Source organism: Equus quagga, chromosome 20 (genome assembly GCF_021613505.1).
Source record: "Equus quagga isolate Etosha38 chromosome 20, UCLA_HA_Equagga_1.0, whole genome shotgun sequence".
NCBI classification, from domain to species: Eukaryota; Metazoa; Chordata; class Mammalia; order Perissodactyla; family Equidae; genus Equus; species Equus quagga.
In genome coordinates this window covers 33,191,579-33,212,932 of record NC_060286.1, presented here as the reverse complement: position 1 = coordinate 33,212,932, position 21,354 = coordinate 33,191,579, and the positions used below count along the sequence as shown (strand labels likewise).

Here is a 21,354-nt window from a genome sequence, read left to right as displayed (position 1 = left end):
GCGCGGCGAGGCGGCGGCCCAGGGCTCGGGCCCGGAGCGGGCCATGCGGGCGGCGGCGCGGCCCCGCGGGCAGCGGCGGCAGTGAGGCCGGGGGCTCCCCGCTTGCAGGCGTCCTCCCGTCGCGGCGCTCGGCCGCCCGCTCGCCCCGGACTCCCTTCGCGGGCGACTCGGCGGGGCCTGCGCCCCGGCCCCGGGCGGCACGATGACCGACACCCGGCGGCGGGTGAAGGTCTACACGCTCAACGAGGACCGGCAGTGGGACGACCGGGGCACCGGGCATGTGTCGTCCGGCTACGTGGAGCGGCTGAAGGGCATGTCCCTGCTTGTCAGGGCCGAGAGCGACGGTGAGTGGGGCCCCTCGCGGCGGGACCCCCGCTCCCCCACGGCTCCGGGTCGCCTCCCTGGTTCTTGGGGGACCCCTCCCGAAGGACGGAGGGGGCGGCTGCCGCCTCGGGGGAGGGCGGGCCGCCGGCACCCGGTCCCCCCGGAGCTGCGCGGGGAGCGCTTGAAAGGCTTCCTGTTTGCGAGCGCCGGGTTTCATTCGGGTCCGAGCTGTGCCGCCGGGGAGCGTGGCGAGGCCGGGGACCCGGGACCGCGAGTGTGCCTTCGCACTAGAGTGACCTTGAGAAAGGCACTGATTAACCCGATCTCCGGCCTTAGTTCACCCATCTGGAAAGCAGGCACGAAACTTTTCTCGGAGCTTAGAAAGTTCCTGGCTGGGTCGCTCTTCGGAGAACGTTTTGCGGTGCTTTTTCTTCTTTTTTTTAAAAAAAACCTCTTCTCTGCTACATCTTTCTGATCCTGTTGCAGGTTGGCAGCACTGGTTCACGGATCTGGCAACTCCACGCTCGGCAGAGAACATAGATCCGTGTTTGCCAGTGTCGGTTGTCTTTTTCACTGTAATGCAGGATTTTGTGTGTAGTTTCACTGTGTAAACTTGTTGTAAGTTGGGAATCATTGTATGCGAGCTTTTTGATTGTTTGAACGTATATTCATAATTTGGTTCAGTTAACAGTGGGGACGATTCATATATTTCGAAAGAGCCCTCAAGGTTCAAAGATCGAGTTGTTTTAAAAATAGGTGTTTCACGTTTTTAAAGATTTATGGGATTGCCACTTCTCTCCGTGGCATACCCTGAATTTCACTTAAAAAGTTCACGTCGGGTAAAACTACTTTCAAATTGTTTTTTCTGTGTTTGAAGACCTGTCTTGTTACATTAGTCTGTAATTTAACAGTAGTTATTTTAGTTTATGATGATTGTAGTTCTGTATCTGAATTATCACAGACTCACTCAGTGAATTTTAATTGGACTCTACGCAGAAGTCCAGTTCCATGAAAAACAAACAAGATTCACTCTTGTGTAATTGAAGACTCTAGGGATGTTGATTTTCAGTTTGAGTTGAAAAATGGTAATTGAGGTATATTGCCCACAGGTTATCTCTATAAGGCCTCCCAAAATAACTTAAACCTGGAGAAAAATTATTTCCTTTTGGAGGCACTTAAAGGGTTTGAATACATTGGGTACATTTTTCTGAGGCATATTATTTGACTCTTAAATTACAAGTTTGAATGTCAAGTGTTAGTGGGTTTGTGTATACGACTATCAAATAGTAACCGAGTAATCTGTACCTCTCTGTATGTTTGGGAAACTTTTTACATAGTGAGTTGGAAAGTGTAGGCTTTGTGTGTAGGTTCATTTAACTTCTTTTGAAATGAAAGCAGGTAGACTTGAGATCAGTTCTTTGAAGTCTCATAATTAAAACATGTAAACCTTCACATCATGTGTTTAATTGAACTTCCTATACAAAGTCCTTTATTTAGAGTTTTTTAAGCATTACGTCTTAATGTCATACTATCACAGGGAATCATACTCTTCTAAAATAGTAATATAGGAATGTTTCTTTCCCATTTTTATTTTTTACCACTTTGGAAATAGCCCCAATGGTTAAAGCAAAATGGCTTTAATTTTTATGTAATGAAAGAGCTGGAATAAATTAACTGTGTGCCCTTGTTAAATTTAAGTTGTAAGGAAAACTAAATCCAAAGAGTGGGCTTAGGAAATTCCAGGATACTTCTGAAATATTGTTGTAGATAATCTTTAGTTTGATGATTAATGTTTTTTCTAACAGAAAAACTCCTATTAGAAATAATAGTCAAATAGTTACTGAGTCCCTACCATGTGCCAGAGACTGTTTAGTTGCATCTGGTGGTGTAGGCACTATTATTAGCTGTATTTTACGATGGGGGAAACTGAGGCCCAGAGAGCTAAGTAACCTAAGATCACACAGCTGGGTTACGAAGCTCGGTAATTGTTCAGGCTGGGGTGGGGGAAGGGCGTCTGGATTTGAGTGAGATATCTAGCCTGGCTTGGAACTAGGACTGGCAGTTATTTAATTATTATGATTGTGTTTACAGTGTGTTTTAAACTCCCATATTGCTGTCTACTGGCATTTGCTGCTTTATACTTAGACTGAAGGTTTATTTCAAAGAAAATGAAAACAATTTTTAGGCTAAAGATATTTAAAAGTATAGTTTATCTCCAAGCCACACATGGGAGCTTTTGTATTGACTGCTAGTTTGGGTTATCCATTATTGTGTGCCTCCTCTATTCTCCTTTATAGGATAATTGAGAATTGCCTTTTTATTGGGATAAGCAAAATGGAAGGTATTTTTGATTTTCCATAAAATGAGTCATGTATCTTGTTAGAGGAACTTACACACTTACCTGAAAATCAGGAAGGCAATTTCTGAATGGAAGTACTTGTGGCTGCCCTGTTAGAGGGCACGTCTGTCTGGGTAAGTACGCCCTTCCCCTCTGAAGCTGGGGCCTGGCACATCTAGCCTAGCTTGCCTTGGAAGAGAGAGATATCCCACCGAGCTACTGAGCCCATTTTCTGCATTGCATCCTTATTTGATAGGTTCCTACTGGTAAAATGTGTAGGAACATAGCCTTTTCTTTAATGAAAATAGATTATCTCATTTCTCACATTTGATTGTAGCTGTGTACCTGCAAACTTCCGTCTTCCGATAAAGATTACTTAGTATTATTTTTTCTCCTTTCAGCTTATGCTGTACCTGTTAACGTGCTGAAGTTAGGATGATAATGACATCCCTTACATGCTCTCACTTTATGTTCAAGTTGTTCTACTGCTTTTCTCCATTGTGGGTTTTACCACCTCCACCTGCCAATTTTAGGATTGATCAAGTAAAGAAATTGGAATTTCTCTGCACACTGATGACTGTCTTTGAACATAAAAATCATATCCATACTCTATTCTTGATTACTTGCCAGGTATCAAGAATAGTGTTCTATTTGGTTTTTAACATAAGTTTTATAAAGTGTTTTTTACATTTCGGAATAGTTTTATCTGTTATCTGAGTTGCCTGTTTGAGAGTTAGGAAGTTAAGTTCTCACTGTTATTGGAGGCATGAAGAAAATGAGGCGTGGGGACATGTTGTGATCAAGGTAGCACTGCTAGCTGGTGGTAAGAACTGGAATGCTGGGCTTCTGCCTCTTGGTAGAACTTGGTTGTAGGTAGATCTGCCTCTACCCCTGCTGTAGTTACAAAAGGAGGTCTGAACGCTTCCGGTGGGGAGGTCTGTTTTGTTTTCTTTTGGCGGCTGTGGTGAGAGAAATGAGTAGAGATGGCATTAGCTTTTTTATTATTGCTATTCTTATAAATCAGTAAGTAGTATAGAATCTTGCATACAGTAAGCTTTCCAGATTTAGCCAGCAAAAAGAGCTCAGTGTCAGTACTGGGAGAAACATTTCACTTTGAAAAGTGGATTTAAACACTTTGTTTTTTGTGTAGACCTACTTTGTAGAAAATTAATGGGCCTAAGGTAACTGGACCCTTATTTATCATCTGTTGCATGTGATTACTTCTGAATTTTTAGGGCCATCGGCTACATTGGGTATAGCTGATGGGGCTGGCGTGTACTGAAAGCTTGACCACAGGTGTGGAACCTTTTAATGTAATTTTTTCCCCATGAGTCTTCATTTGAGTTTTTAAATGCCATGTGTAATCTCTGGGCCACAAAATTGGAAGAGACTTGGAACACAGAACTGCTCTTGTTTGAAAGCATACTCCAGTCTCCTATCCGGATGAGATTTTGGACTCCCGTTTTCTCATTTTTGATGGCATTTTCTTCCTACTAATGAAGCGTGCACCTAAGCCCCTGCCCCTAGCCTTGAGCCTTCAACCTAGAGGTTAAACTGTCGAGAGTGACAGAGCTGGAGCTATTCTTTCTGAAATCTTTAAGTATTATCCAAATGTGAACTAAGTCCTTGACCTGTTTCTTAACCCGGAACCAGATACTCACATACTACCTGAATCTGGTTGGTTGGTTGGTTGGTTGATATTGAAAATAGAGCCATAAAAGTTACAGAAACTTTCTATATCTCATTTCTCCAGTGAAAGGAAATGATATCTAAACAAGTGAATTTTCCAATTAAATAAAACTGTGTACCAGAAGAGTAAAAATCTCGACAATTTTCATGGACTGTTTCCTAAATATTATATACTAGAATGTTTTTTAAGCAGTGTAATGAACCTGTGTTGGTTAACCTTTCATTTGTAATGTCGGTCTGGATCATCATCATCAATACTAATTTTCCTGCTATTCAACAGTACAGTGATGCTAGTTAAATGATATTCTGATCATGACCTAAAAAAAGAAATATTGAGTGCTGGTTATGTGCAGATACTGGGTAGGCATTTTAATATAAATTTTCAGTTAATACTTACAGCAACCCTGTGAGATGATATTTTTTCTAACCATAAGTCTTGGTGTATTGATTCTTTGGATAGTTTAGTTTTTGTGGTCTTTTTTCATGTATCCAGCCAGAAATCTAGATTTTCTTAAATGTAAAGTCTTTCCATTTTAAAGTATTTGCATGAATTCAGTGTATGAATATGTTTGTTAGACTAGGAATCAAAATCTGATGCCCATTTCTCACCCATGTATCTAGGCTGCAGGCACTAATTTTGACTCCTCTGATTTAAACTCTCTTCTAACGATACTTCACTGCACCACCGACAACCCTCACCTCCCTCCCTGGAGGGGTTTTGGTTTTGATAGAGGTGTGTTGGGGATTGGCAGCAGGATACAAGAAAAGCCCTCACGTTTCATTTTACAGGAAGAATCAAGATGTCATGCAGCAGGGAGGGAATATTTTTAATGACCTAATTATTTATACTCGTAATTGTACTATTTTATTATCACTTTTTCTTGCTATCAGTGTTTGATAGCTTCTACCTGCAGTTCTCTTGTGATGTTCTGAGTGGCATCTCCTCTCCCATACCGTTGTTTCCCTATTTCCTGAGTGTACAGACCTCCTTTTTATCAGTATATTTGGGGTATCTATTTGTGTCAGGGTACACAGATCTATCTCATTTAAAAGTGGCATACTATTCACTGTATATATTTAATTCACTCTAGACTGTTGGTGGCATAGAGTAGTTATTTCTCAAACTTTTTTCCTAGGATACCTTTATCTTCTTAAGATTGAGGATCCCCCAAAACTTTTGTTTATGTGGGTTGTACCTATTGATAATTAGTATATTAGAAATTACAACAAAGACTTTAAAAGGCTTTTCTAAAACAGGAATTTAGTGAGAAGAGTGTCATTGTTTTACATTTTTATAAATCTTCTTAATGTCTGGTTTAATTTTTTAATAAAGTAGGATTCTCATCGGCTTCTGCATTCAATCTGTTGCAATGTCAGTGTAGACATTGTGAGAGAAATAAGAGTGAAAAGGCAAATAACCTCTTAGTAATATTATGAAAACAGTTTTGATTTTCCATACCCCTGGAGCTTCCCACACTTTGAGAACAGCTGGCATAGAGACTGTTTCTAGTTTTTTTTACCATTAAAAAACTGCCACTGATGTCTTTATTCATGTATTTGGCACCTATGTGAGGATGTAAGATAATTTCCTAGAAGAAGAATTGTTGGACCAAAGAGTACTATGTGTTTAAAAGCTTGGTGTAGGTAAAGATAAATGACCCTCCAAAAAAGTTGTGCTGATTTTCAGTCTTGGTGATAGATAGTAACTGAGAATTAAAAACTCTATTTTTTGAAGAAGTGTATGTGCAAATATGGACTTGTAGACCTATCAGAACTTCCTTGGAAGGGACTCTGAAGAGCATTTACTGTGCACTTACAGTGCTCTTTCATTCCACTGAGGATGGTTGATTTTGCTTAGTGGTTTGAATGATAGATTCTGCGATGACAAATTTAATTGCATGTATTGATGCATTCTCCTTAGCTTGATCACTCTTGATTTTTCTTTGTGTCTCCATGTTTCCTTCTCAGTTGTTCAGGGTGGAAGTGGTAAGACCTTTCTCAAGTCTTGATATTGGGGTTTGCTGTGTAGGCTTATCTTTCTCTGGTCTGTGTGACACAGTGTCTTTTCACATGTGTGAGAAGGAGGTGTCATGGGGAGGGTGAGAGTGAATAATTCTTGGGGGATAAGGGTGTCTATTTCATTGGAGAGGATGAATATGTTTCTCAGATAAGTTGGGGCGGGAGGCTGTCTTGCATATGTGCTTCAGTTATTAAGATATACTCCACCTTCCTCTTATCAAAAGCATGTGTTCCCTTTAATGAGAACCTTCTCTGCCTCCCCTGATGTTGCTTAAGATCTCCTACGAAGGATTGTCATCTTCATTTCTCCCCTGTTGACTGCTACCATGATAAATGCCTCTCACCTACACTTGAACTCTACAGCCCCATTTATACCCACATATTACTAGGATGGAATTACTGTTCCCGGTACTGTAACTATAGCAACTGATACAAATAAACTTGGGGGGAAGGATTGTGTTAATACATATTGACATTCAGCTGGATCTTTTTCAGTTGATTGGAGTAGTCCTCATAGCTTGATCTAATAGAACCTAAGAGATGGGGTGGGGAACCTAATAGATGGAGTAGAAATAAACTGGAAATGTATCTTTTCATTATTATCTCACTTAAGTCCCAAACTGAAAGACTGTTTCCCATCTTCCAGCTTCTACAGCCTACTGATCTCTCTTAGGGAACATGGTATTTGAGGACCAGAGCTGGACTTCCTAAAGTGGCATCTTAGACCAAAGCCATGGGATATGGCTGAAATGGGTTTCAGGAGAGATACTTCCCCCTAACATCTTGAATGGCCCAGAAAAAAAGAAAAACTTCCCAACACCAGAAGCCTCCAGCATGTGCCTAATTCTTGCCTTAGTCAGAGTTTGGGGAGGGAACATTTCAGACTTTCACCTTGTTATTTTTCCTTTCTAATTACCCTGACCATGTAACACCACTGAGAAAGTTTTGAAGCAATGCAGAAGGGTCTGGTACTCGAAAAATAATAGTTAGACCATTGTGGGTTTTTTGTTTTGTTTTAGCAGCTACCAGGTCAGGTCTGTTTCTTGAAAGCACAACTTGAAGTGATAACTCCAGCCCCCCTGTGCCATGTGTTGTTTACCCTTTCTCTTAAACTTTTTAAAAAACTTGTGCAGTACAATACATCAAAAAAGTACACAAATATTCAGCTTGGTGAGTTTTCACAGAATAACCAGCACACAGATGAAGAAACAATGTAACCACCACCCTGGACTCCTCCTTCTTGTCCCTTTTCAGTCATTATCTTCCCTTCTCCCACTCCCCTCCCCACTCCCACAACTGCTAACTTAACCAGTAGCACCATAGATTAACTTTTCCCACCTTTTGAATTTATATAAATGGAATTATATGGTATATACTTTTGTCTGAGGCTTTCGTTCATGTTTGTATGATTCATAAATGTCGTTGCATTCACAAATGTTTGGTTCAGTCATTAACATTGCTATATGCTATTCTGTTGTATGCATATTTACACTTTAACTTTTTTTAATAGCATTCACATGCCATATAATTCATCCAAAGTGTATAATTCAGTGTATTTTAGTATATTGACAGGGTTATGCAACCATTACTGCAATCTAATTTTAGAATATTTTGCCCTTTCTAAAAGAAATCATGTACCCATTAGCAGTCACTACCCATTCACTTCCCCTACCTCCTAGCCCAAAACAACCACTAATCTACAAATCTTTCTGTAGATTTGCATGTTCTGGACGTTTCATACAAATGCAGTCATACAGTATGTGGTCTTTTGTGACTGGTTTCTTTTGCTTATAATGTTTTCAAGGTTTATCCATGTTATAGCATGTATCAGAACTTCATTTCTTTTTATAGCTTAATAATTCATTTTATTTATCCATTCATCAGCTTTTGGACATCTGGATCATTTCCACATTTTGCTATTATGAATAATGCTGCTGTGTATGAGCATATGTTTTCATTTCTCTTGGGTATATACCTAGGAGTGGAATTGCTGGTAACTCTAACTTTGAGGAACTGCCAAACTGTTTTTCCAAAGTGGATGCCTTTTTATATGCCCACAAGCAAAATATGAGGGTTCCCATTTCTCCACGTGGTTACCAACACTTGTTATTGTCTGTCTTTGATTATAGGCATCCTAGCTAGTGTGAAATGGTTTCTTATTTGTAGTTTTGATTTGCATTTTCTTATTGACTAATGACATTGAACATCTTTTCATATATTTATTGTCTATTTGTATATCTTCTTTGGAGAAATGTCTATTCATATCCATTACCCATTTTTAAATTGCGTTGTCTTGTTATATTGAGTTGTAAGAGTTCTGGATATAAGTTGCTTATCAGATATATGATTTCCAAATAATTTCTCCTGTTTTGTGGGTTGTCTTTTCACATTCTTGATGGTATTATTTGTAGCACAGAAGTTTTTAATTTTGATTATGTCCAGTTGTCATTTATCAATGATAGCCAGTTTTTTTTCTTTTGGGTAGGTTGTGCTTTTGTCCCCTTTAACTTTTTTGAAGAGGCATTCTTACTCAGTTTGATTCTATGGCACTAGACCTCTTGCATCTTCTGAAATATAAAGTAATCCAGTTGTTTCACTCTATCTTATTTATGTAGTTTTCAAGAAATGGCTTGTTTTTGAGGACATGATATATTTCAAAGTAGGTTTTTTGGAATGTATTTTCTCATAGAAAGCATGTTTTGAGTATAATTATATGCTACAACTTGTCTTTAAAAAGTAAGTTTAATCCATAATGTACCTGACATACTCTTTGGTTTCATTGGGAAATAATACAATGCAATTTTTGTTCTAGTAGTTAAAACAATGAAAAAATAATAAAGATAGTTGGAGACTTTTATTAAAGGACTCTAGATACTGAGTTAATTCACTTGCTGCTTTTTCTTGTTATGAATGTATCAATAGACAACTCTTAGTAATTACCAAAATAAAAATCCAATAATTGTGCATAAAGAAAATTGAAGGGGTACTGGAAATTTTATTTTGATTATTCTGGCAAAAGTTGGAAAAAGAGGACGAACATTAAGCAGTTTCCTCTAGAATGTGAGAATATTTGTCTGACCTCAGTGAGCGAAAAATAATGAAAAGAGCCTGAAGAAATGGTTTTGGGGGTATAGGTGGGAAAAAGATGGAGACTGTTTAGTTACCTTAAGTACAGAAAGGATAAGAAACAGATTTGGGGTTGAGCAGTTCACCTATGCTAGACGTAGTGAGAGGATTCAAGTGAAGTGGGAAGCTGTTCACATGCACAGAATGTTTGAAAATTGTCATCACAACTTGGTAAATGCTGATATCTTACTATATTCAGTATCACTTAGCACTGTTATGAGTACATAGTAGTGAATGGTCAGTAAATCACTAACATGGGGACACTATCATAAAATTAGTCAAGAAATTTTAATATAAAAGCAAACTAATTAAATTTGGGACTGTTAAGAGCACCCTTTTCTCAACTGACTAGCCACTATTTGCAATGGGTAAACCAACTGTTAGTGTAACATGAGAAGAAATGAAAGCTTTGGATGAGAGACAGCTGCAGAGAAAACTGCTCCTCGAGCATTTTGGGCCAGAACTTGTCTTTAGATAGCGCGTTGGGGGATAAACTGGAACTGGTTGAGGGGAGAGGTGTAAGTTTAGTCTTAACATTTTATTTAAAAATATATATATATAATTTTATTTTGTCACAAAGCATGAGTCTTATATTAGGGAAAAAACAAATGTGCAGCTTAGCTTGCTGTGAGAAATAAACTGATTATTTGAAGATGGAGTAGTATTTCCTGTATTAAGAAACAGAAATATGAGACTTTTTGAAGGTGAAGCATAATTTGGGGATGTGCTTGGGCAATAGATCATATCCTTGATGTTTTCAGACTTTTGCATTTGAATTCTCATTTTCAGTCTTGAGAGAGAGACCAGATTCTATTATAATGCTTAATTTGCGTGTTTTAAAGTATTTCTCTAAGTAAGGCTGTATATCAGAGATTTAAACCTAGACCACGTGGCTTCATGCTATGCTGTTTCACTACCTTGTGCTGCTCATCAATTGTTAGATTTCTGTTACCATCCGGTCCTCAGTCTTTAGATGATCATGTCTGTCTTGTTAAAAGTAAGCATGTATAAAGCAAGCATTTCTTAGGTTACAAGTTGTTGTATTTAAACTTGTTTTTAAAATAATATCTCCTTAAGTGAAGTTGTATACACATCAAATGTTCAGAAAAGGTAATGTGTATATGTAAGGGAATATAATTTTGCTGCTTTGCAATTACATCATAGAATGTCTTTTTCTGTTTCCTAGGTTCTCTACTGTTAGAGTCCAAAATAAATCCTAACACTGCATACCAGAAACAACAGGTAAAATTTTGAAGCTGTGTTTTATCTTGCGTATTATCCTCTCAGTTTGGTGATTAAATGAAAATTTACCATCTGACTCCTTAGAATGAAAAATTTAGAGCAGATTGCAACATACTTTGCCAGTCTAATTCCAAAGTAGGATTCCTTCCCATTTCTGTGGTGTGTAAAGCAATCATTTTAAACAAAAAAAAACCTTGCTTAAACTAAGTATATCTTCCAGATAGTCTAGCAGCTGAGCCTTAAAATTCTCAAAAGTTAAAACTAAAACAACACAGTTTTCTTGTTTCTACTGAAAGAAAGAAAAAAGTGACCGCTGATGTGTAATAATCAGCCAGTGACACAACTAAATGGTAGAAACTCCTTCCTTTGCTGTTGTAGATGCTGCTGCCGAAGGAACATTTGTATCCCTGTACGGCAACTCAGTGTACATAAGAATCTGATTTCTTACACAGCCTGAATAGGACCTTAGAATGATGTTAGTTTTTTAAGGCAACTTTCAATTTGAGTGCACGCTCTTTCTTGTACCCTTCTGATGTGCAGGAGATTATTTGAAAGTAAATCTTTCTCTCACTTAGTACCTACTAGCATTATTATCAAATGGTATTTATTCAGAACACACACACACACACACACACAGTGCTCTACAAAGCCAGTGAAATCACTATTAGTCCCCTCATTGCCCTGAAGGTGCAGATAGAAAATAATTTGAAATAAAGAATATTACCAACAGTCATATATATATATATGTTACTTTATAAATACATTGTAAATGCTTTGTTTCATCATTAATCATTAAAATATTATGAGAAGGAAGTCAATATTGGCTTTATTTTGCCCATTAGATGATGCCTAAAGGTTGTGACTTGCTGGCGGTCACACAGGTAGTACATAAAAAAGCTGATAGTAATGCCTAAATTTATTTAATGGTGATTTGTTTGTCCAGCAAACATTGGTGTAATATGAAATCATTTCTTGATAGTTTGATGGTCTGTTAATACTTTGTTGCATTTAGGGTTCTTAAGAAAATTTTTAGGTTTGCTTGGAATGGCTGGAGACTAGAGTATTTGGCCTTGCTGTTTTGTACTCAAATACATAAATTCATGTTTTGAGGTTTCAAACTGCTGAAGAGTAAAAGCAATCCTAAGAAAAAGAAAAGATCGAGTCTATTTTGAGGCTAAATCAACAAATCCATATGCCTTAACCTGTAGGTTCTTGGATGATAAGCAAGATGATCTGGTTGAAAATAAGGCTTTTCAAGGAAAACAGAAGGGCAATTCCTAAAAATTTCAAACTTGTAAATTTGTGAAATGGGTAATTAAAAGCATATGTCTAGCTATGCCCTGATTTGAGCTTCCAAATGATTCTCTATATACGTTGTAGCAGAGCAGTTGGCTTACAGTTGTATTAAATCTTTCTTATTACTAATGTGATACTGGTTTTAGACTTGATCCAGTGAGTCTTATATTATCACCAGTTTTCATAACAGTATGTGTTATACTTATTTTAAAGACAAAGAAACTGAGGCTCAGGGAAGTTACCCAACTGACTAATTTCTGGCATGTTGATTTTACAGTGTTAATGTAAATTATTTTGAGCTCGAACAGCTACTCACTGTGGAACAGATTGCCTGCCTGAGATCTATGATCTCTAGAAGTCCTTAAAAATAGTAAAAGGGGGGGTCGGCCTGGTGGCCCAGCAGTTAAATTCGCACGTTCCACTTCTCAGTGGCCCGGGGTTTGCCAGTTCAGATCCCGGGTGCGGACATGGCACCGCTTGGCACGCCATGCTGTGGTAGGCGTCCTGCATATAAAGTAGAGGAAGATGGGCATGGATATTAGCTCAGAGTCAGGCTTCCTCAGCCAAAAAAAAAGAAAGGACTGGCAGTAGTTAGCTCAGGGCTAATCTTCCTCAAAAAAAAGGAAATAGTAAAAGGGGTCTTTGAGCTCTTTTTTAAAATTCTGAATAAGAACTGTAGATTTATCCTGTTAGTAATGCTGTACAGCCTAATCAAATGATCATTAATTTACTTCTGGCTGGCATCACTTTAGTTCAGTGAGAGACTACTTGTCTCATGATTAACAGTTATATGATTGAATGGCTACAGTTAATATACAGTTTAGCTGACAAATTTTTAAACATGGGATCCATTTGTGTACAATAAGAGGTGTCCTTGGTAGTTAAAAGTATTAGAAGCTGTTGGAGTAGAAACAGATCCTTTAAGGTATCTCAGAAATAATCTAGTCATGTTTCCTCCTCACTTCAGGAACCTTTATCATCCCCATAGTTGCTCAGCCAGCCTTTGTGTGGCTCCTTACAGTTACTTATTAGTCAGGATGAACTATTTTTCTCTTTATATTGTACTCAAATCCATCTAACTCTTAATTCTTCTGTTTGGACCAGCCTGAAAAAATGCTCCCTGATAGTTGTCATGTTGGGCTTCTTTTTTAACATAACACTCTAGTGCCATTCAACATTTCATATGTAAGACAATTCATAGACTTCTCTCGAGAGGGCTCTTTTTTGAAATGGTTGATTTGAAAGTTTGAAAAGATACCTTAGATCTTAGAAATATTTTTATTATACCATGCATATTGTAGAATGCAGACTATTTTTACTACAGGGAATGTAAAATGGTCTCAGTATTGTTGAGTGTAGTGTCTTGCTGAAATTACATCTTAATAAAAATGGTTAAACTGTTTATTAAACTTACTGTCATTAAAAAAATAAGAATTTGACTGGAAGTAAAAGGATGGTAGGTGGTAGGAGCATCTTGCTTCTTGAACCACGGCACTTTGGTGAAAGTTAAAAAACCTCTGCCCAGATAAATGCTCACATATTACAAATTTAGCCAGTAATTTCAAGGGCTTCATGGGCCTCATGCCCCCCAGGGAAAGAACACTTGATGTTGACAATAGAATGAGCTCTGTTTATTAATCTCATCCTCCTAACATGCCCCAGCTAGTGAATGCTCTGACTTCCTCTTTGGGTATTTTGACTAGAGCATAAAATGTAACTTAATGTGCAAGCATAGGGTTGATATCATGTTTAGTGTGTATCTTTTAGTACATTTAGATTGTGTGCTCATTTTGTAGTGCTCTTCATATATTGGTTAAACTTCTTAAGGAAAACATTGTTTTCATTTTATAGATTGGATAAAGTGAAGTGTAAAAAGGCATTGGTAATGACCAATATTAATGTTGCAAAAAGTAAAAATGAGTACTGTTCTCGATTCCTTGTTGCTTTGTTTATTTGCTTTATACTTTGAAGTAGTTTGTGATGTGGTATATTAATCATTCAGATCTTTTTTTTTCCTCTCAAGGACACTTTGATTGTGTGGTCTGAAGCAGAAAATTATGACTTGGCCCTTAGCTTTCAAGAAAAAGCTGGATGTGATGAAATTTGGGAGAAAATATGTCAGGTAACTTTAAAAATTGGAAAATCAACATGCTCTTTTTAAGTATTTTGTTGTTTGCTATGCTTTCAGCTCATGCCCAAGGTTTTAAATGGACAGGCATTTCATGTAGATGTCTTAAGCGCGCTGCTGTCCGTGACTTAGAGGACTTAGAAGTCTGTGACTTATCTTGACGTACAGGAAAGTACAAAGTTATGACACCAAACTATCCAGCCCAGACCTCTGCTGAACACGGAGTTACATGTCCAGCTGCCTGTTAGTGCTCCTCGCTGAGTGCTGACTAGCATCTCACCTTAATAGTCCAAAACCAAACATAATCTCAACCTGCATCTGTTCATTCTCTCATCTCAGTAAATGCCATCCAGTTGCTGAAACTAGAAACTTGTGGGTCGTGTTTATCCTTCCTTCATCCCTTATATCCATTCAGTCCCTCGATTATGATAAATCTTAAATCCATTCACTTACCTTCATTTTCAGTGCTATCACAGTTTACTAAGCCACCATGATTTTTTGCCTGGTTTACTGCTTTCATCTTGCCTGGTCTTCCCAAATCTATACCACAGCTAGAGTAATCTTTTTTAAAATGCAACCCTGATCATATCACTCTGTTCAGTATCTTCTTGTGGCTGTTGACTTTCTCTTCAACCTCACTTTGCGTGTTCTCAGTTGGTTCTGAAATTTCCCAGTGACTGTTGTACCTCAGTCTGATGACATAATCTCTACAATCTTTCGTGAATGTGCATTTCTTTATGCACTCTAGTGGCTAGAGCCTCTTATTATGGACTCATTTAGACCATTGCATCCTAAGGACAGTTTCTCTAGCTCCACATTTACTTTAGCTGGAGAATAATCTCAGCAGATTCCTTAATTGAGTGGTTCTCAAAGTGTGGTCCTCAGACCAGCAGCAGGAGCATGACCTGGGAACTGATAGAAATGCAAATTCTGAGATTCCCCATCCCAGATCTACTGAATCTGAAACTGTGAGTAGGTACCAGTAATTACATATTAAGAAGCCCCTTAGGTTAGATTTTGTCTGTCAAGGGCGAGATAATAAATATTTTAGGCTTTGTGGGCCATACATTTTAACAGCTTTTCAGTTCTGATGTTGTAGTGCGAAAGTAGCATAGGTATAACAAATAAATGGGTGTCATTTTATTTCAGTACGACTTTATTTACGAAAACAGGTGGTGGGCCAGGTTGGGTTATAGTTTGTCAGCCCCTGCTTTAGGGGGTAAACGTTAAAATAGTACCATGCCTGGCTTTAGGCGACTCTGATGCACCCTGAAGTTTGAGAGCCACTGCCTTAGTAGGAGCTGTAGTGTCCTTGAGGCACAGTGTTTCCTTAACTGGTAGAATCTGTTTTTGCTGTATACTCTACTCAGCTGCTTTTCATAAATTAACCTGGCTGTTAAGCTGTCTCTTCTCTTATCATGTGAAAGACTAACATTATATCTGAATGCCTTCTTTCGCCATACTTTTTCTTTGCTTTCTGTCCCATACAATTATTTTTACAGCATACTCCTCTAAATTTTTCTCCTGTGGAGTTCTCCCATAGAAAGAGAAATGAGATTAATGAGCCTGGAATATGTTAAAAGCAACCAGTATTCAGACAAATCTTGTTCTCCTTCACTTTTCTGAGTTGAATAGTCCCCCCCTGACCACGGTCTTCTGTTAGGCCAAAGTTTAACTCAGGCCTGGACTCATTCTCTTACTGTCATGCCTGACACTCCTTTAATATTGTCAGATCTTTACTGTACTTTTCCTTAGTCTATAATACCATAAATTTTTCTGTCATCTTCACTTGGGACACAGGTAGTAGTACTTGTTTGCTTTCTCTCCAGTAACTTTCCTAGGAATCACATGCTGTTTTTTGTTCCTTTCTGATCTTCCCCTCCCACGTTTACATAGTGTATGTTCAAGGGGTCATTTCTCAATCGTTTATGATCCTGTCTGTAGTTCTCAATCAATTTCTGGATTCTGGCTTGTTCTAGGGAATTCATTACATTTTGCTCTGTTTCTTAAACTCTACTCACCATTTTTTGCTCTAGAAACAGCTAAAAATGTCCCCATTTTCCAGTACCTTCTTTGATAGCTGTTATGATGTCTCGCTGAATCTCTTTTTCCTTTTTATGTCTTTCATGGCCTTCACATTCTCATTTTCTTCATGTCTATCCAGATTGACTGCTAAGATTTATCCTTTCTCTTATGGATGGCTCTCTCTTCCTTAGTCTACATCTCTTTCTTTTGTTTTCATTCTTCCATTGCTCCTGTTCTGAAAGTGAGACTGAAACATTTGTCAGATCATTACAATTCCACCTGGAATTCCCTGAGCAGATCAGATTCCAAGAGTTTCCTAAACACAAGACTTTTTGTTTACCTTCTTAGCCTTCCTATTTGCAAATTAATTCAAGAAGATAGCATTTTTTCATTACATTAGGGCTCTCGTCCCTTTTCATGTTTTTTAAATCAAATGCTACTGTTTTTTCTATAGGTAAAGCCATAGCTTGAGTATTGGGAATATAAAGCTATAATGAGAGCTTATTAACAAATCCAGAACCAACTGGAGACCATGTCAGGTACAAGCTGTGAATGTGCCTAGCCTCCTTCCAGTGGGTTAAGGCCAAGACGATATCACTTTGCAGCATATTTCAAGACATATTCCAGACCTTCCAGTATCCATCAACAGTATCTCTTAATGATGCTAAACAATTTAAGTTTCTTGGCCATTTCCTATAAGGCCTAATTTTTCCATTCCTTTACCATTCAGCTTGGCCTATTGAGCTGCTTTAGTGGCAGTGTCTCAAATTATAGGGCCAAGCTAACAAAACTTGTTTCATTTCAGAATGTGTCCTTGATGTTTTGTAAAAATATTCTTTTGCCATAAACTATATTTAATTGTGAAGACTATCTTTTTATAATTAGAGCCCCTACACAAACATAATGTTGGGGTTTATGGCAAACTTTAGGGCTTCTGGGGCATCATGAGAGCTACAGGTTTCGGTGTGTAGAAAGGAAAACTTTTCCATGGTTTGGTTATTTAACTTTTAGCAGATATTCTTGGGGGATAGCTCTATCACATATAGGTGGCAGCTACTTTTTATGTGGTTTTGTTTTTGTAGGAGTGCACTTATTTCCCACCCAGTTTTTCTTAGTATTTTTGGGCTGCCAACCAGCATTTCTAGGAAATCAGTGACACCCTTTGGTCCCAAGCCAGTTTGTACATGCTTTTTGGCCCTTGGTTTCTAGACTTGATTGAGATTATATATTTTCCTTGTTGCTTACAATCATATATATTTTCTATGGTCACAGCATTATGATATTTGTTTGAATTTTACTTAAAGTTAAACTTTGAAGTTTCATGGTGGCTATCATAGAGCATAGTGCTAGGAATGTTTCTGTGACTTGCCATGGATGTAAGATGTGAAGTGGATGTTTTAGCATCAGGTCTCTACAATGTGGGTCACAGTCACAGTTAGTTTAGCATATCCTAGAATGCTTCTCTTGCTGGTAAATCTTGCACTTATGAGGAAGCTCACTCCATCTCTGAACTTTGAACTTCTTTCCTTAAAGTTGAAAGTGTATGTAATTCGTAGAAATATTAACTTAGAAAAGTAGGCGATTATGTCAGGTTGGAAGGAGGAGTCCTGAACTTGAAAATTACTATAGTTTTCTTGTAACATCTCTTGTATTCATCTAAGAGTATCATTTAGATTTGCTTGATTATATTTTGTCAGCTATCATAAATCTTATTTAATAGGTTCAAGGAAAGGACCCTTCAGTGGACATCACTCAGGACCTTGTAGATGAATCGGAAGAGGAGCGTTTTGATGATATGTCATCGCCAGGGTTAGAATTGCCATCTTGTGAATTAAGTCGCCTTGAGGAAATTGCAGAACTTGTGGCATCATCTTTACCTTCTCCCCTGCGTCGTGAAAAACTTGCACTAGCACTGGAAAATGAGGGTTATATTAAAAAGCTCTTAGAGCTTTTTCATGTGTGTGAGGATTTGGAAAATATTGAAGGACTGCACCACTTGTATGAAATTATCAAAGGCATCTTCCTCTTGAATCGAACTGCTCTTTTCGAAGTTATGTTCTCTGAGGAATGTATAATGGACGTCATTGGATGCTTAGAATATGATCCTGCTTTATCACAACCACGAAAACACAGGGAATTTCTAACAAAAACAGCCAAGTTTAAAGAAGTAATTCCCATATCAGATCCTGAGCTGAAACAAAAAATTCATCAGACATACAGAGTACAGTATATACAAGATATGGTTCTACCTACCCCTTCAGTCTTTGAAGAAAATATGTTATCAACACTTCACTCTTTTATCTTTTTCAATAAAGTAGAAATTGTTGGTATGTTACAGGTGAGTTAGATCATTCGTTTTTTTCCTACTTGATTGATACCATTTAAGCTGTTAATTGCCTTTAGCAGAAATAATTTTATGTTCGTTCTAAATACCTAAATTGAGTTTTAATTTTTGGCTAAAGGTATGTATTTTGGGGCTATTACAAGAGATTATAATATACTATGGGACCAGAAGGTGGTTGTGTTTGGGTTAGGGAAGGTAAGTGTGATTAGAAAAGAAAAAGTCCAGCTTGGAGAAATTATAGGGGAATGATCTTAATGAAATGATTGAATGTAGAATTTTAGGGACATTAGTCTATCAGTTATGCATAGAATATATTGGAAGAGGAAAGAAAAATGAAACAAGGCAGCCAAGAAATAGTTCATTAAATATAGAATATAAATTCTATAGGATTTATAGAACTCCCAAGTAATAATATATTAAAGGCCCAGTTTTAAGGTCAAAGGACTATAACAGATGTTGGCAAATTATAGTTGTGTGTCTCCTTACCCAAAAGCATGCTTCTGTAATGGATGAGAATATGAAGAAGTTAGATGTAAATAGGAGTTTCAGCTCCACCTGTCACTTAATAGCTATGTGACTTGGGCAGCTTTCTTAACCTGTTAAAACTTCAGTTTCCTGATCTGAAGGATTGTGATGGTAGTAATTACCCTATAAGGTCATGTGAAGATTAAATAAGATCATTCCTGTAAAGCATTGAACGTGATGCAAGACTCGAGCATTTCTTTGAGTATCTATTACTAATTGCTTTTTTTTTTTTTTTTTGAGGAAGATTAGCCCTGAGCTAACATCTGCTGCCAATCCTCCTCTTTTTGCTGAGGAATACTGGCCCTGAGCTAACATCTGTGCCCATCTTCCTCTACTTTATATGTGGGACGCCTGTCACAGCATGGCTTGCCAAGTGGTGCCATGTCCGCACCCAGGGTCCGAACCGGTGAACCCCGGGCTGCCGAAGTGGAACATGCACACTTAACCACTGCACCGGCCCCACTAATTAATTAATTAATTAAGCAATTAATTAATTGCTTATTAAACTCCAAATTTTCTTTTTACAGTATGCCTAGTCTCTCAGGTCTGGTGTCTTAGGGTGCTTGTATCAGAATTGCCTAGGGTGCAGTGTCCTGGATTCTGCATAAAACATAGAATCAAAATCTCCGTGAGTTGGCCTGTAATCTGCATTTGTAATACCCACAAAGTCATAGAACCTCTCAGTGGATGATCCCATAGTGTGAATTAGTCTATTCTAACTGAAATAGAAGTTCGCATGGTGCACAGATTTGTGAGTTGCACACATCCCATATTTTTGGTTTCTTGGATGCCCTTGATATTGTAAGAATAACAGGTAATATGAATTGAAAGATATTATCTTATAAGACCTTACCTCAAATCTACAAGTAAAATAATTATTTGAAACCCGGATTTGTTAAATAAAGGAGGCAAATGAAAGCAAGAGCTGCATGTTACAAATAAAGCAGTAAGTTTAATTTTCATGTCTGTTCTTTTTTAGAAAATTGCTTTATTTTCAGTGTCCTTTGTCACCTTTTAAAAAAAAGAAAGTATGAATTCAAATAGAAAAGTCAATATTACGAAAACTTCTTTCCTGGAGCTAGTAATAATTCCAGTCCATGTTGACTAATTTGACATATTTTCTGTTCATTTAAGACAGACGTAAACACATAATATAGGCAGTACAGTCTGATAAATATAATAGTAATCCTCTAAACAGTGTGTTGTGATTGATAATAGAGATGGATTTTAGTATCAATTTTCATTTGTTCTTTGATAAGGAACTAGTTTTTGCCAGTTACCTAGTAAAGCCTCTGTTCTGGTCCAGTGTTGCTTCCTGGTTTCCTTCTATAGTCCTGAGTGCTCCTGGTCCTTTTCTTTATCTCCACGTGGTTCTTATTTTGTTATGCAGGGAGTTGTTGCTGCTCTATTTTCCTGGGCTTCATACCTGTCAAGTGCCCGTTTTACTCATTAAATATGATTTCAAGTTGTTAAGTCTTTGCTTCCCTACGTGCTTTGTAAGATGTTAGCTGCCATGCTGCAGTTCTGTCTGTTTCTGTTGATGCGGGGCACTTAAACATCCAGAGCACTGGTGTCAAGGAAGAAGAATTTTACAAATTTTTTGAGGAGTTATTGAGGTATAATTTAAAGCAGGTTCTTAACTACTTTGTGTACACAATCACACCCATGAGCATGGATTGCCCTCTGTGTAATACTATTAAACATTCTTATTCTCTAGACTTCTGTACCCCCAAATGCAGCAGTTCAGAGAATCTTTTTTAATCATTTGATTTACAGTTGGTGGACTAGATTATATCTGGGAAGCATCTTGAAATTGGATGCCATTTGAGTTATGGCCACTTGTACATTTTAGAAAAAGAAAAGGTGGGAATAACAAAACTAATTTAATATCACAGAAAATGTTTCTTGAGCACTTACAATAGTGAATATGGAGTTGATAGTGTAGTGGGAGATTACATAAACACACATATATACGTACATATGTATATATATTGAGACTTAGGTATGTCTCTAGGGCTGAAGTGGTGTTGAATTTACTTCTAGCTGAGGTCATATGGAATTAAAATCTAGCAATCTGAATTAAAAATAGTGATGGAAAAAATTGAACAGGCAATCAAATTCTACAACCTGCTGTGTGTGGGCTTTGGGTAAGTTTCTTAATCTGTCTCAATATAAAATAAGGAGGTGTAAGATAAAATAACATCTGATGTTCTTTCCCAAATTCTCTACTCTGACTTATTTACCCAGATTAATAACCTATGAGAGTATCTTTTGAATCCTTTTCAAAATAATTTAATG

General features: G+C 37.7%; 1 protein-coding gene across 2 annotated transcripts in view; it reads left to right on the top strand.

Annotated features, from left to right (window-relative positions):
- Positions 1 to 57: 57 nt before the first annotated feature.
- Positions 58 to 21,354, top strand: part of PPP4R3A (protein phosphatase 4 regulatory subunit 3A) — a 37,004-nt gene continuing 15,707 nt past the window's right edge. For both annotated transcript variants that reach the window (XM_046647304.1, XM_046647303.1), the window contains exons 1-4: positions 58 to 344; positions 10,683 to 10,738; positions 14,058 to 14,156; positions 17,908 to 18,525. In XM_046647304.1, coding sequence (XP_046503260.1) covers positions 203 to 344; positions 10,683 to 10,738; positions 14,058 to 14,156; positions 17,908 to 18,525 — 915 coding nt within the window. In that variant the 5' untranslated portion in view covers positions 58 to 202. The remainder of the gene's footprint in view (positions 345 to 10,682; positions 10,739 to 14,057; positions 14,157 to 17,907; positions 18,526 to 21,354) is intronic.